This window comes from Gekko japonicus, unplaced genomic scaffold, assembly GCF_001447785.1.
Source record: "Gekko japonicus isolate JY-2015 unplaced genomic scaffold, Gekko_japonicus_V1.1 scaffold1429, whole genome shotgun sequence".
Taxonomy (NCBI): Eukaryota; Metazoa; Chordata; class Lepidosauria; order Squamata; family Gekkonidae; genus Gekko; species Gekko japonicus.
The window spans coordinates 179576-195624 of NW_015167091.1; the positions used below are offsets into that span (position 1 = coordinate 179576).

The 16049-nt window shown below is 41.3% G+C and overlaps 1 protein-coding gene across 1 annotated transcript in view; it reads left to right on the plus strand.

Moving 5' to 3' along the window:
* The window catches only part of BRWD1 (bromodomain and WD repeat domain containing 1), a 91201-nt gene that overhangs the window by 57602 nt on the left and 17550 nt on the right, over positions 1–16049 (plus strand). Inside the window, exons 29-36 of the mRNA XM_015412882.1 lie at positions 6945–7006; positions 10358–10513; positions 10723–10843; positions 11645–11770; positions 12374–12449; positions 12647–12688; positions 12880–13023; positions 14636–14788. Of these exons, the coding sequence (XP_015268368.1) occupies positions 6945–7006; positions 10358–10513; positions 10723–10843; positions 11645–11770; positions 12374–12449; positions 12647–12688; positions 12880–13023; positions 14636–14788 (880 nt within the window). The remainder of the gene's footprint in view (positions 1–6944; positions 7007–10357; positions 10514–10722; positions 10844–11644; positions 11771–12373; positions 12450–12646; positions 12689–12879; positions 13024–14635; positions 14789–16049) is intronic.

Genomic DNA, 16049 nt, shown 5'->3' on the forward strand with positions numbered 1-16049 from the left:
TCAAATGCACCAAATGTGGAAGCAAGCTCGCCCCCAGAAATGGACATTCATTGTGCCTATTGTGCCTGGGGGAAGCCCACCATACAGATTTGTGCAGTCACTGTTCCAGATTTTCTCGACAAGCTCGAAAAAACCGAGCCACAAGACTGAAATCGGCATTAATTGAGTCGGCCCTCTTTCCGACACTGAAGAGTGGCAGAAGGCGACATCGGACAATTGGGTACTCTCAATCATTGCCAACGGATACATGATAGAATTCCAGCAGACACCTCCAGTCGTCAGCACCCCTCCTTCCCAGGCCCTCCAGGACAAGGTCCACAGCCTTCTAGCAAAAAATGCCATTGAACCTGTCCCTCCCCAGTTCAGGGGCCAGGGGTTCTATTCTCGGTACTTCACAATCCCAAAGAAGGATGGGGGCCTTTGACCCATCATGGATCTCCAGTCCTTAAACGATTTTATTGTCTATCACAAATTTCAAATGGTCTCTGCAAAGTATTCTCCCACTTCTCAAACCAGGAGCCTCCAGGATGCATACTTTCACCTCAACATGCAAAGTATTCTCCCCACTTCTCAAACCAGGAGCCTGGATGACCACACTAGACCTCCAGGATGCATACTTTCACCTCAACATCTGGCCACCTCATCAACAATTCCTGAGGTTTCTGATCAGGACCAAACACTACCAATGCAAAGTACTCCCTTTCGGAATTTCCACCGCCCCATGAGTCTTCACGAAGATGACGGTGTTGTCGCAGCTTACCTGTGTCTGTAGGGGACACTCGTATTTCAATACATAGGTGATTGGCTACTGGTGGCAGACTCAAAAGTCAACATGGACAGAGACATCTGTCTCTTGGTCTGCAGGTCAACCATAAGAAGTCCCATCTCATACCTGCACAGAGTGTACACTTCATTGGAGCAGTTATAGACACCATGGTCGGTCAAGCCTTTCTCCCAGGGGAAAGGGCCGCAGTGATAATTTCTGCAGTTCTCAGTCTTCAGGTAAATCCATGTACGACAGCCTTAGCAGTACAACAGTTGTTAGGGATGATGGCAGCAGTGACAGCAGTCCTCCCCTTTGCCAAACTTCACATGCGAGTACTCCAGATGTGGTTATTGCGGCACTCCCAGCCATTGAGACAGCTCCAATTAGTGACGCTTCTCATTCCACCCTACATTCTATGGTCACTTTCCTGGTGGGAACACAAACCACATCTCCTGGTGGGCACCCCGTTTCAGCTCCCTGTGCCGTCGGAAACCCTGACCACAGATGCCTCCCTGTGGGGGTGGGGTGTGCATCTGAGAGGCCTTTGTGTAGGGGCCAAATGGGATCCACAATATCAACACTGCCACATAAATTACCTGGAGCTTCTTGCAGTCAGGTTTGTGGTTCAGTCATTCAGAACCCTCATACAAGGGAGGGTGATCGCCGTGCTCACCGACAACACCACTGCTCTAAACTGTCAACTGACAGGGCAGCACGGTATCCAGGAGTTTTTGCATGTTGGCAGTGGACCTTTGGCTTACATGCATCAGCTGGGGAACATTCCTGGTAGCCATGCATCTCCCAGGAATTCAAAATGTGCAAGTAGATCGTTCGAGCAGAGGGGGAGCTTTGTGGCACAAATGGGAGCTCGACATGAAGTATGTGCTTCCCCTGTTCGAAACCTGGGGTTTCCCAGAGGTGGATGTCTTCGCGACATGGGAGAATCAGAAGTGCCACCTATTTTGCACCAGGGGAGGTAGGCTGGGAGATGGATTCTCCTCCCGTGAATGGACCATTTTCTGTTTCTGTCCCCCCCCCCCCTTATGACCAGGGTCATGAACAAGTTCTTCAGAGATCTGCCGAACTGTATTCTGATAACTCCATGGGGGCCCAGACAGGGATGGTTCCTGGTACTCCTGAAGCTTTCCCGGGGACAACATTACTCCCCCCTCCTGCTCCGAACCTACTCGTTGTGGGTGGACGGATATCTCACCACGACGTGCCTCACCTGAAGCTCACAGTGTGGAAGATCTTCCTCAACCCTTCTCAGATAGAGTGATAGGAGGTCATCCACAATAGCAGGAAGCCGTCTACCAGATGCTCCTATGAGTACAAATGTAACAAGTTTGTGAGGTTCTCGGCGGCTTACCACAGACCCCCAGAAACCAGTAAGCTTTCCTGTGTGTTCGAGTTTCTGCTCTCCCTCATTGACGCAGGATTGAATTATTCCTCAGTACGGGTCTGCTTAGCAGCCATTACGGCACACCACCGTAGATTGTTTCTCAGTTTTCAACCACCCACACTCTAAGCATTTCCTTGGGATTGCTACATTGGCACCCCCCGCGGAAATTGCCTGTTCCAGATTGGGACCTCCCTCTAGTGTTGCAAAAACTAATAAGTAAGCCATTCGAACCTCTAGCCACTTGTGATGTCCGTCTGCGCGGAGGGTGGGGGAGTTGGTTGCCCTCCGACATGATGTGCCTTACCTTCGCTTTTCCAGTTAACAAGGGCAGTCCAGTTTCTACTGAAGGTGGTGTCAGATTTTTATCTCCACTCCGAAATGTTGCTTCCGGATTTCTTCCTGGATCCTAAGAATGATAGGGAGCAGATGCTTCACTCATTAGATGTGAAACAAGCTCTCTTATTTTACCTCCACCGAATGTGACAGTTCCATAAGGACCCACATCTCTTTATTGCCTATGGACAACAGAAACAAGGTCAACGCACCTCAGCTCAGAGACTCTCAAGATGGATTGTGGAAACAATCAAGCTGTTTTACCTTCTGGCTAAACAACCCTTACCACAGGTCATCAGGGCACACTCCACCCGGGCGATGGCTTCCCCTACTGCCTTTTTGAAAGGGATACCGCTGCATGACATTTGGAACGCAGCGACGTGGGGGACCCCAAATTCTTTCATTCGTCACTACGTTCCGGATGTTTGTGCCCGCCGGGGGGCTCCAGTGGGACGATTGGTCCTTCGGTTGGTGTTTGACTGAGTAGCTGACAGCATCCTCCAGTAAAACCTAAGCTTGCTACTCTCCCACAGGTGTGATGCAGAGACCATGAAGAAGATAAACAGGTTGCTTACCTGTAACTGATGATCCTCGAGTGGTCATCTGTGCATTCACACCCCCTGCCTGGACTTCCCCTCTGCTGTCTGCCTGCTCAATATTGCGTTAGGTTTTTCAGCGGTCAGAAGGAACTGGCGGGAGACCCAGGCTCCAGCCGTGTAGGCATGTGCCGTGAGGGCCCTGAGTGTGCCTTGGGGGCAGAGCGTGGGAAGAGGTTTCTTTTGGCTTATTAAGTTACCGATGGGTCAGGCACAGGTGCCATTTATCCCACAGGTTTTAATACACAGGTGACCACTCGAAGATCATCAGTTACAGGTAAGCAACCTGTTTTTATTAACTATGAAGGAAGCACAAATAATAATCAGTGGTGTTCCAAAGTAGGCATACTTGGATCAGTGAACATTTATGTAATTGCCTCATATAGAATTCAGGTAGTTGGTGAAAACACTCTAAATTTGACTACTTCATAAACCAGAATGGAGCTGTATTTCAAAGGCCTTACTTAGTTTGGTTGTTTAATGATGAAATGGGGTACAAGGAGGATGAGAAACTTGTCTTCTTCAGTCTTGGCTTTTCTTTATGCTTTCAGATGTTTTATATTGAGCAGGAATACAGATGTGTTAAAACACAGTTTTGGAGGTTTGGGATTTAAAAAACAAACATATGACCAGATAGAAGTTTCCACAGATTGCTCCTTGACTTCAGTAAGACTTCGGTAAAGGTGTAAAGGTTTCCCTTGCTCGAAAGTTAGTCGAATTTGACTCTAGGGAGCGGTGCTCATTTCCTTTTTTTTTTTTTGAATAATCTTTTTATTAATTTTCACAAAGAAAATAACAATCTATCTTACATATTTAAACACATCAAGAAAAATATATCGTACTGGCAATGTTAAGTTAATTCATCTTTCTATTATGGTTCTACTTCCATCAAGTTTTTCAAATCACTTTTTCCATGTTTCTTTAAGTAGCTCCCCTATTTCATTTCAAAAAGTTATCTAAGTTAACAAATTGATAATAATAATTTCCTATAAATATTTAATTACTTTCCTTCTTATGGAGCTAGATTTACACTTATCCATATCTACTTTCCTATAAAAATCATTTATGAGCCATTCCATTGCAAGAAATTTGATAATTTGAAACCTGTCCGAATTTAAATATATCCACATGGTCCAGATTGTATCAACCTTAATATTCCACCCACTTATAATATGATATAATATGATATACACCCAAAACATCCATTTCAAACAATCATCATAGTTGCAATCACTTGCACCCTTTAAAATAAAAACCAGTACAAATGGTCTGCCACAAAGAGGGATTATACCCTGTAAGTTCTTAGCTATTTTTTCCCTATGGCATTTTACTTATAATTTTCCATTTAATAATAATAATCAATAAATTAAATAGGATTGAATAAACAAAAAAAGGTACCTAATACTCCCATCACTTTCCTTCTTATTTCTAATAATCCAAAAATTCTAAATCACCTTATTATAACTACTGTTTGTTACCAACATAGAATCCAAACTTAAACCCCTAACTACTATTTCATTATTACCCATCCATATATTACTCATACATTACAACACCCCGACACAAAAACACTTCGACAGAACCAATTGCCAAGTCTCAACCATCTTTTCCCACACTTCCAGCTCAATCTACTCCTATACCAAAAACTCTCAACAATATCCATTCCCTTCATAAAAAGCTGTTATTTATCAAATATGTAAGTTATATCATAGCTCATATTCTTGTCCCAAATTCTTTCTCCAGCTTTCTGTTTCCTTCCTCTTTTTTTCAATCTCTGTTCTATGCCGCAAATTTTTGAACTCTTGTGGACTTGATTTCAAACTTTCCCTTTTTTCTTTTCCATAATTCATTTGCCCTTCTTTTATATGGTTTAGGCTTCTTTCCACAGTCAGCTCCTTTTTTTTATTCACCTTCTTTTTCTTTTTTGCAACAGTTTTTAGGGAATGTCCATTTTTCCTATCTTTTTTCCTCTTTAATCTTAGTAGATCGCTTCGATAATGTCCTTTGTAAATATCTATCCCATCCACCAGCTTCTGTGTGATGAGAGTCCTCTGTGTGATGAGAGTCCTCTGGCTCCCTCTCCTGGCAACAGTCCTGTATTGCAGCTAGATCTTGTAAATGCAAATTAAGTTCTTCCTTGCTTTCTGTATCTACGTGTTTATTTTGAGTTTCTTTAGACAAGTCCTTGCAAATGGTTTCCACTGCTTGTTTAATGCTGTTTGACAAGTCCTTGCAAGCGGTTTCCACTGCTTGTTTAATAGTACTTGATAAGAATCTTTTGAGCTGGTCATAAGTAAGGTCTCCTAGTGGGGTATTTAAGTCTACCTCGTCTTCCTCTGTCGTCGCCATTTTCTGCCTCCACCTTAAATAATATTGTAAACTTTGAACACAAAAGCAGTCAACTAATGTTGGACAAATTTAGTTGTGCTATAATTCGTATTTTTAGCCAACAGTTTTCTGACAAGCCAGCTTTTCCTTTCTCTTTCCTTCTCCTTCCTTGCTTCTACAACACTCACTCCCCCCCCCTCCAGTCCTTCAATAGCTGCTTTATCCAACACTCGGGGGATAACAACAGAGTTCTTGGCTCAAAATTGCTTCTAGGATAGCATGAAAAGACGTGAAAAAATTATTTCGATGTGTTACTTGCCCTTGGTGAGATTAAAAACAGACGGTTGGTCGCTGCTTTAGGAGGCATGGATCCGAGTCTCCCTGTCTCCTCCCTTCTTCGTCCTTGCTTCTGGGGCACAGCGTCAACACTCCCGCAATCGCCATCAGCGGGAGTCGACGCAGGTGGAGCGGTGCTCATTTCCGTTTCCAAGCCAAAGAGCCAGCACTGTCTGAAGACATTTCCGTGGTCATGTGGCCGGCATGACTAAACGCCAAGGTGCATGGAACGCTGTTACCTTCCCACTGAAGCGGTACCTATTTATCTACTTGCAACAGGAGCTCACTCCATCCCATGGCACGTGGGTCTCAAACTGACCTTCCGGTCTGCAGCTAAGCGTCTTAACTACTGAGCCACCACGGCCCCTCAGTAAGACATAAACAACTTTAAATACAGGACTGCTGCCTTGGTTATCCTTTGTTCAAAGGGTTAAAGGTTCATGAAGTCTGGCTTTTATAAAGCCTTCTGTTTAGGGTGATAGAAGCGAAAAGATTGGCAGCTTTGGTTTGGGATCCTGCATTTGCCTTGGTGAATTCTAAAAATTTTCTTGTGAAAAATGAGAAACTATATCCAGTTAAGTTCCACAGATATGCTGGGTTGGATCTCATGGATCCATCCCACTAATGCTTTCATTCAGCATAAGAAATCTTTCCCTGATGCAAGAGTAAAGGAAGCCACATTGTATGATGTGAACTATAATTTATAATGGAGAATCATTACTTGGAGAGGAATAGTTACTTGTTGAGGACTTTAAACATCACATGGCAAAATGACAAGCCACTAAGAGGTAGTAAAATGTTGAACTGTCAGAAAGTTTACTAGCTGTAGCAAGAATATTGTCATTCTGAGGCAGTTTGCAGAATTTCAGGATGCTAAATCATATGCTGATACCAAACTCCATGTTTACATGGGAGGCAATGTAGAAACCTTTATTATTTGTTTTGCTTATTGTTAAATATGAAGGAAAGGATCATGTCTCATTAAACATATAGTGAGGAAAACATTATCTGTTCATTCTGTTTTGATTTACATTTGCTTTGCCTCTTCCTATAATTCCAATAGCATCAGTAAACCTCCTAAAATATTTTTAAGATACCTCTTAAATCAGGGCAGTATTAGGGATGGTATTTTATTTTTGATATCTTCATTGTTGTCTTATTTTTTACTTATTTTATTAAATAGGTGGGACAATGGTGAAACAGAACGACTTAGTCCATGGGATATGGAACCAGTTCCTGAGAATGGTATGCATAAATCATTATCAGTTTTACTTGAGACAGATTTGCACATAGATGAAATAATTAAGGTAGTTTCATATATTCTGGAGAAGGAGTAGCAGCACAGCTTTTTGCACTGCTTAGATAATATGACCTCCCTGAGTTTGATGTATCACTTCAGTAGTTTATTCAGAAAAAAAAATTAAAAGGGTTGCTTTGCATTCTCCCCAACGTCACTGTTGCACAGATCAGTATCTGATGTGGCAACTGGTTGGGAGAAAAGTGGAAGGTGAAGAATCCTGAGCTGAAGAAATGGTTTAGTGGTTAAGCATTCTCTCTTTTCTCCTCCACCCATCCTCACACATTTTCTTTTGTTCAAAACAGCAGCCTTCCTCGGTTGCTTGGGCTCTGTTCATTTGTCAGTGTTTGAAAATAGTCCATGGAAAGATGCACAAAACTGCATGTGTAAAAGCTGGGGAAGATGCCATTAAAAAGCTGCGAGATTGATTAGTGAGGTAGTTTTATATTTGAGAATTCATACTCTTCATATACCCCCTTCAAGCCCTCATTGTACTACATTACTGATCAATAGATTTTAATTTGAGCAGGATACCTGAGTTTTTCTGTTGCAGCAAAATTAAGTAGAAGTCCAGTGGCATCTTAAAGACTGCAAAATCTATTCCAGCATAAGTTTTCATTCATCAGAGCTCACTTTATCAGAAACATGGTGTGTATCTCTAAAGGAAATAAATTTATTCTTAAAAAGTTGCAAGCAACAGAAAGGTGGAAGTAGGGAGATAAAGTTAGAAACAATAACCAACCAAAGAGAATTCAGTCTATTCAAAGCAGGTGAGTAACACTGAGGCCTGCAGCCACGGGGGGAGGGGGGATTTGGGGGCGACGCCCACTACAGATGAGCCCACCCAGGAGGATGCCAGACCCACCCCACCCCCGGAGTGCCTCGCTCCTTACCCCTGCCCACTTCAGCCTCGCTGGCTCTTCCTGCTGCTGCCGGATTTGGGGGGGGGGAGAAGGCAGTCAGGCAGGGGAGAATGGCTCACCCCCTACCATATTGCACAAATCCTTTTTGTCTTCCACAACTCCAGGAAGATGGATACAAAAATTGAATCCATTGACAATCCTGGGCAAATGTATAAATAACTATACCCAGTTGCAGAGTCTCTCTGCCTGTCTGCCTGTCTCTGGTTTTGTCTTCTAATGCCGATTTCAAGCATCCCCCTGCCTACTACGCATTGCCTTTCTCCCCCCCCCCCCCCCCCCCCTCTGTTTCCTCACCACCTTCCACACCAGCACAGAGAGTGCGGTGGGCCAGAGCACAGCTGCTAATTATAGCCCAAGAGCCGGACCATTCATAATTCATGTATGCTCAGAAAGATATCACAGAGAAGAGCCAGCAGGCCCGCGCTTCAACCCAAGGCTGCTCCATTGTGCAGAGAAAAAGTCTTGGCAAACCCAGCTTGCAATAGGCTTTTCTGCTCATTGTTTTCTGTGTCTTTCTTGGGGTTTTTTGCAAACAAGAATTGCAACTGATTCGGCCTGCCAATCATCTGGTCACCACGTCGACGCACATGGCTACGGGGGTGGTAGCACTACCAACAATAGGCTTCTACATACAGTTGGCAGTAGGCTAAACAAAATCAGATCTAATCCAAGAAAGGTACAGTGTGACAGAAGCCAAGCAAAACTAATTAGCATTTGTAAAGGCTTGGTCATGTTGAACTATTAGCACCTATGGTGTGTGAGGAAACTCTCTTGATCAGACTAGGATTAGACATAGGATCCTTACATAATCATATCATTTTAAAGTGGAAGCTCCACCAGTATGTTCACCTTGTGATTAATTACAGTTAAGGAAGTTTGGCTTCAGTGGCTGCTCTTCTTTCTTTCTTTCTTTTTTGCCCCCCCCCCAATAGGGGATTTTTTAATTTGCATTTTCTAAAAACTACAACGAAATTAGGGAGGGGATCTACAACTATAGGAGAAAGAAAAGAAAACCCACTAAAAACCCAGGAGTTGGAGGTCATACATTGCTTATGAAAGTATTAGCTTAACAATATAAAAGTTGCTTTTCTTGACATTGAGAGTGGTCAATCATTATCATCAATTATGTTAACAGACCTCAAATCTGACTATATAAAGAGCATTCCAGGATAATCGCTAGTTCACTTAAACTCCTTTTGGCAACGGCCCGAGTGCTGGGATGGGAGTGCAGAGGGTTTGTCAGAGAGGATGGGTCCTTTACTTCCATACCTGGCATGAATCCCACAGATTAGGGAATCTCACAGTTTACCCATCTTCCAGTCCCTGTGGCAGCAGCTGTTTCAGGGTGAGAACCACCTGCCAACCACCATGACCTTGCTCATTTTCCTGGAACGGGGTGGGTGCCACCCCAGGGAATACTGTCCCAAAGAGCCACACGTGGCTCCTAAGCCACTGAGTGAGTGGAAATTCAACAAACAGAAATAGAAATGTGCAAGCAGGGACTCATGAGAAATTCACTGGGAGACTCCCCACTGCCGCCAGGAGGGGAAAAGGAGGACAACTTGGAGAGGCAGTCACTGACCACAGGCTCGCTGCCTGTGTTCAACAGTCAGAACATCAAGGTGGGGGCTGCCAGGATGTAAGGGCTAGCTGTGGAGTCACAAGCTCCTTCCCAGCCCTAACACTTTTGGCACAGAGTGCCTTCTGGCTATGGCCAACCTTTTCTTTCACCTCTTGGAAGGTAGAAGGAGGAAGTGGTAAAAAGGAAGGATTGGGAGGGAGGGTAGTGGCGGTAACCCATATACCGTGGTATTCACTGCCCATTTTCCCGTTTGCCCTCCTGTTTTCCACATAGTAGTAGAGGGTGAAAGAAGGGGAAGGCAATGACAGCATCCCAAACATTGCCTGCACTCAGCACCCGAATTCCCCAGTTGCCCTTTCCTTTCCAGTATGCCCTCCCCTTCCCGAGCAGCTGAGATCTCCTTTTCACAGCTACTGCTTGCCTGCCTTCTCTCCTGCAGAGGGACAGGAGTTTGGGAAAGCTTCCTCTCTGCCCTCACCTCATCATCATCCATGCTCACCCTGGATATTGTCTGAACCTTTGCAGACAGTGCTTCTTGTGAGCCCCTCCATTTTTTAAAAAAGCATGTTTCTGCAAACCTGGAGGTTCCTGTAGAAAAATAATCCTTGACTCTACCTGGCTTCATTCTCTGGGCTTTTTTATATCGGGGCTAGGTTCAGAATTATGTGATTATTCTTGAGTAAATGGCTTTCATTGATTTAAAATTTTTGTTCCATAAGTGTATAGTTTATTACATTTACTACATTTGGTTTTGTTCTCCTAATACTATTTTATTGTTTGTTGTAAATAAGTAGTTGATCAGCCTAAAGAATTAGGAGCCAGTGTTTCTGTGACTACAGAAGAAATGGCAAAACTATTGTACATGCCTCAGAAAGGGGAGTGGCAGGGAAAACCCCAAAGTGAAGAATGTGAACGGATTATTCATGGAATCGATCAACTTTTGAAACTTGGTAAGGATATAGAAATCTGATTTCTTTCACTATAAATATTTCTGTATTTAGCAGATTGAAGATTTAGAATGATAAACTGCAAGTTTATTCAGTTTCTCCCACTTTTTCTAAAACAAGATTTAATGAATTGTTTTTATACTGCAGTAATAATATATAAATCAGTGTGCTAATTTAGCTACTTCAGTTGATTGAAATCACTGTTTTGACAGATATTTCAGCAGCATTTGCTGGTCCAGTTGATCTGAATACATATCCAAAGTACAGTACAGTAGTAGCTTATCCAACAGACCTTTGGACTATTCGGACAAGACTAGTCAACCAGTTTTACAGGTTAGTCTGATTTAGTACTAGAGAGAAAAAAGCATGTGTGTCTTGCAAAATTTCTGCAATTCCTTACAATATGTTTGACTAATTGGTACTTTTCCAGCTCCCTTTAACTTTAGTGGATATCCAGAATACTTACAGTACAATCCTTTTGGTTCCAATGGATTTAGACTGGTATAACTGTGTAGGATTGTCCTGTGAAGAGGGATATATAGATAAACCTAGTTTGTGTGCTCAAATGCTGTATATCTTGTATCTGTTTTCATTTGGAAGTTTCCAAAGGCCTTTTTCTTAGCATCTAATCAGTCTTCAGAGATTGCTTGGATACAGTTCTTGGGTTTACCACAGTATCTCAGGGTTTTCATATTCCAAAAAAGCATTTAGTTAATCAGCATCATAGAGGGCCTGCTGTCATCAGATCTTGCACTTCCATGGTTATCATTATGCTATCAAAAGCTCTAAATGGGGTAGTTTTCTAGTGGTTTGGAGGTGTAGGGCCACATCTGTGCTATCCACAAATATGGAATATTAAACATTATACCTGCAATGTAACATTATAAAAATAAATTCAAGGTGGCTGGTGAGTGAAATAAGAAGAATAAGGCTTTCCGGAAGTCAGAGTGTGAAGGATGCTGATGTACTTTTGCTTGTATTGAGCAAGACAGTTTTATCCTTTTAAAGAGAACATGAAAAAAAGGAAAACTGGGATCCTTTAACTTATTAGAAATCTCTGGTTTTGATGCTGAGGGCATTATGTTTGTTTCCCATGGCTGTTAAACTGTTCTTTTTACTTACTGTTGAATATAGGAGGATCTCTGCATTGATTTGGGAAGTAAGGTGTATTGAGAGCAATGCCAGGACCTTTAATGAGCCCAACAGTGCCATCACTAGGTCTGCTCAGAAGATCACAGATCATCTCTTAGAATTCATACAGTAAGTAGTATTTAATAAGAAGTATTAGTAAACTTGCTGCTTTATAATTGCCCCACTACCTGTAATTAAACATGTCTTCTGTTTGCTATTGAGAGTAGCTAAAGGCTTTAAGTAAACACTAACTTGTAAATAGGTGGAAAAATGTTTGGGTCCAGGGGCACCTTTAAAACCAACAAAGTTTTATTCAAAGTATAAGCTTTCATGTGCACGCACACTTCTTCAGATACATTGAAATGGAAGTTGTCAGTCTATAAATATAGGTAGAGAGTGAGCATGCAGCTTAATAAAGTTGTTTTGACAGATGCAAGGACCAAACTGGAATAACAAGCTTAGTTTATATGGTCACCATTTCTTTTGGTTTAAGTCCGGGAGGAGACATAGTGAAGGAAATAAATAGGTATACTCCTAAGATATTATTGATAAAGTGACACAAATTGAGGAACAAAACATACTTTTTTCTTTTTTGTAGTACTGACTATGGTGTTATACCCAGTGAACCATAAAGGGAGCTACTTTCACAGAATGGACTTTTGTGTTGTCCCTGGAATGTCCTGGGTATGATATGGTTGTGACTTTGTGGAACATAATATTTTTATTTTCCAGGAATCCTAATTCTATGGATATTTTTGAGCTGTGCATTGCAACAAACAATGAGGATAGCACTGATGCTGATGATCTGGTAATGATTCTTTTCTGTGCAGTGAACTATTAGCTTAATCTTCCTCTATTTTGCTGTTTCTTTATCAAAACGTCCCCTCACCTTCACCTTAGTGACACTAGTATGTATTCACTTTTGTAAGCTTACTTACCATGATGTTTTTTGGTACAACTCCATAAATGATGGTTTTTAATGGGCTTATCTGATCTGTGTTGCAGGACGATGAAGAGACATATATACCAAGAGCACCTTCCAGAAAAGTAAGTTGTTGTGCTTTAACCTAACTTTTTTCCTGATTTAGAAGATATTAGCATTCTAGTAGTAATGCTAATAGAAGAATGTTAAATACTACCTTATTCAAGTTATAGTCCACTGTATTTGAATGGCTTGATTAGGAAATTTCCTTAAAATAGTCTTTATGCTTAGTAACACTATATTTCTGTTTTTATAGAGATGGGCTTTGAAGAAGACAATGGTGAAACCCAGCTATGATGAAAATAGTTGGAAGAAGCAATGTATGGAACTTGTAAATTTAATTTTCCAATGTGAGGATTCTGAGCCATTTAGACAACCTGTTGACCTGGATCAGTACCCTGTAAGTTATTGGTCATTAATATTAATTTTAACATGTTTCAGTTTATAACTGTGTTTATATAAGGCTTTCCTGTTTCTCTTTACTGGAGTGTTATAAGGTAGGTTACACTGAGATCTTAGTTGCCTTAGACTACTGCATAAGCTATATAATTAAGTAGAGAGATATATATTCTCGTTAAGGAAATATGACCATTTCTGTTTTTTAGGCTGAATGTGCTAATTAAAAAAGGTGACTCTATATCAGATAAATCCAGAATAATGTCTCTAAATTTACCACTCTATTTATACACAAACATTGAAATGGATGGGGGAAGGCCCATAGCTACAGTGGGGCATTTCAGAGCCTGGCCCCCTGACTTCCTATCCATCCCAACCCCCCCCCCAACTTTCACTTTTTAATTTTATTTGTGCCACTCCCTTTGGGGGGTGTGCAGGGTGCCCCCCGACTTATTTAAAGCCCTCCCCCCAATTTTAAAATCCTGGCTACGGGCCTGGATGGGGGGGATAAACTTTTCCTTCTTTGATGATCTCCATGAATAATAGATCTTCGAAATATTTTAAGGAGGGATACTTACTCTTGATTGTGGTCCTATCCCTATGGACTACTTATCACATTTAGATACCTATAAATTTAGGAAAGCCTTTACACTAGCCAGATGTGAGGCTCTCCCCTCCATGGTACTTGAGGGTAGATACAGAAGGGTCCCATTTGACCAGAGACGCATCTGCCAGTGTGATTCTGGGGAGGTAGAAACCATCGAACATATGATGTTTAGATGCAACTGGTATAATAAGGCTCGAGATAAATATATCACAACTTTTGTAAAAGAAACATCTGGCCAAACAGACTGGGAGCGCTGTAAACGACTGTTATCTGATGAAAATTGGATTATTACTGAATCTGACTAAATTTTGGGTGGCATGCTATCTCATTAGAAATGTACAGCTAAATTTATAAAATTGTTTTTGCCCTTTTATATTTCTTACTGGATTTGTAGTACATTTTTATGGTCATATATATATTTATTTATTGCATTTTACCCAGATATTTTATAATTTTATACCCAAACATGTCTTGCTTAATGTTTGGCATGATGCCGTAATAAACATACTACTACTACTACTACTACTACTACTACTACTACTGATTTAGAGATACTGAGTATATGCCCCACAACTACTAGAAACACAGGAAAAATGAAGATGAGATTTTGGGGGGATGTAGGGTGGATTCTAGAAACATAGGAAATGTCAAGGACGATATGTAGAGTAGAGTAGATTCTAACAGGCACTTGTATATCACAAAAGTGTGTTTCCATGGGTTGATTGCCTTCAAACACTTTCACAAAGGAATGATGATGGAAGAATGTGTGAGAGAAGAATGTTACTCTGGATTTGGGAAATCTGTGGAAATTTTGGAGAGTAGAAGAATCTTTGAATAGGAATCAGCACTCTTAGCTTCATTCATAATAAAGCAGCATGTTTAATCTTGATTTATATAGTTTTGCTTTTGTTTAATCCTCTCCTGTGTAAGAAAACCTTCACTCTTTCAGTGCCGGAGATTGCTCAAAACTCTTAAGTAATGGAGTTATATCTTATGCCACATTATGCAGGATTACAGAGAGATCATAGACACACCAATGGATTTGGGCACAGTGAAAGAGACATTAGAAGCTGGAAATTACGATACTCCAATGGAATTGGGCAAAGATATCAGATTAATATTTAGCAATGCTAAATCATATACCCCAAACAAAAGGTCCAAGGTAATCTTTTATATTGTTTACCATATTAGTCAAACCACATAAATTCCAGTTACATAATGGTTAAGAAAACAATTAAAAAAAACAGAGCCTAATGGTGAGTTAATGGACGGATGTCCTGGCACTACAAATGTTATTTCTGTAAAAAAGACTGATAGTATTTCTGTTAAAGATACTGATTTATACCAAGAGGTATAGCTTGATTTCTAATTGCAAAGTAATTTTAAAGAAACAATGTATTTTAGGGGGGGAAACTGTCCAAGACTGATCACAAGCTTGATATGGAGCAACACATTTTCCATGGTAGCCATGAAACTGCAAAATCATACATTTGTAGAGGATGAGTGCTTCTAGACTATTGTGGCCTGACTAGATGTGGCTGGGCCAGTAATGCAAATTAATCCACATAATCATTTATATATGGGGAGCAAGCCTTCCCCATCACCACCTTACCTTGTTGGCTGTGTAGTGCTTTCAACACTCTTCTTCCATCCCAGATCACTTCTGGTATCAGAGCTGTGCTGGGAGAAGAATGCTGAAAGTATCAGAAAATAATGAGGTAAGGTGAAGCAGGGTGCTGAGTTTAGCTTATCACTCCTCCTCATTTTAAAAACAAATTTCAAATAGACTTTAGATATGTGTGGGTGGACATTTGAATAATCTCTCAGAATAAAGAAATGATAGGTAAATTGAAGGAGCTTTTATTGAAGAAAAAACTACTGGAAGAAATCTTGGTGATTAACTTTGAACACATGCTGTCTTATACAGAGTCAGATCATTAATCCATCACACAATCAGTATTATTTATAGCAGCTCTCCAGGACCTCAGGTTAGAGGTTTTTGACCTGATCTAACTGGAGATGCTAGGAGTTGAATCTGGGACCTTCTGCTTATTAAACAGATGCTGTACTGCTGAGCGACGGTTTCACCCCTAATATTTTATAAACATAGGTAAGAGATGTTGGCCAATTGGTGTAGGATGAATGTAGATTTGCACTACAATTTTTTTTACAAAAACTTCAGTAGCACTTTCATGCTTGACTTAAGGAAAACTGTAATGAAGTCAGATTCCATAAGACTTTGAAGGAGTCTAGTGAGATGTTTTCTTCATACCTGGTGGGCACTGGTTTTGATTAAAACTTTTTGAAAAAGGTATTAGATATAACAAGAGGGGGAACCGCGATACTCGCGGGGGAGGGGGGGAGAAGAGCTCCGTCTCCTCCATCCCCCCCATCTCCCCGCGGCGGCGGCGTGGCCGGTGTCC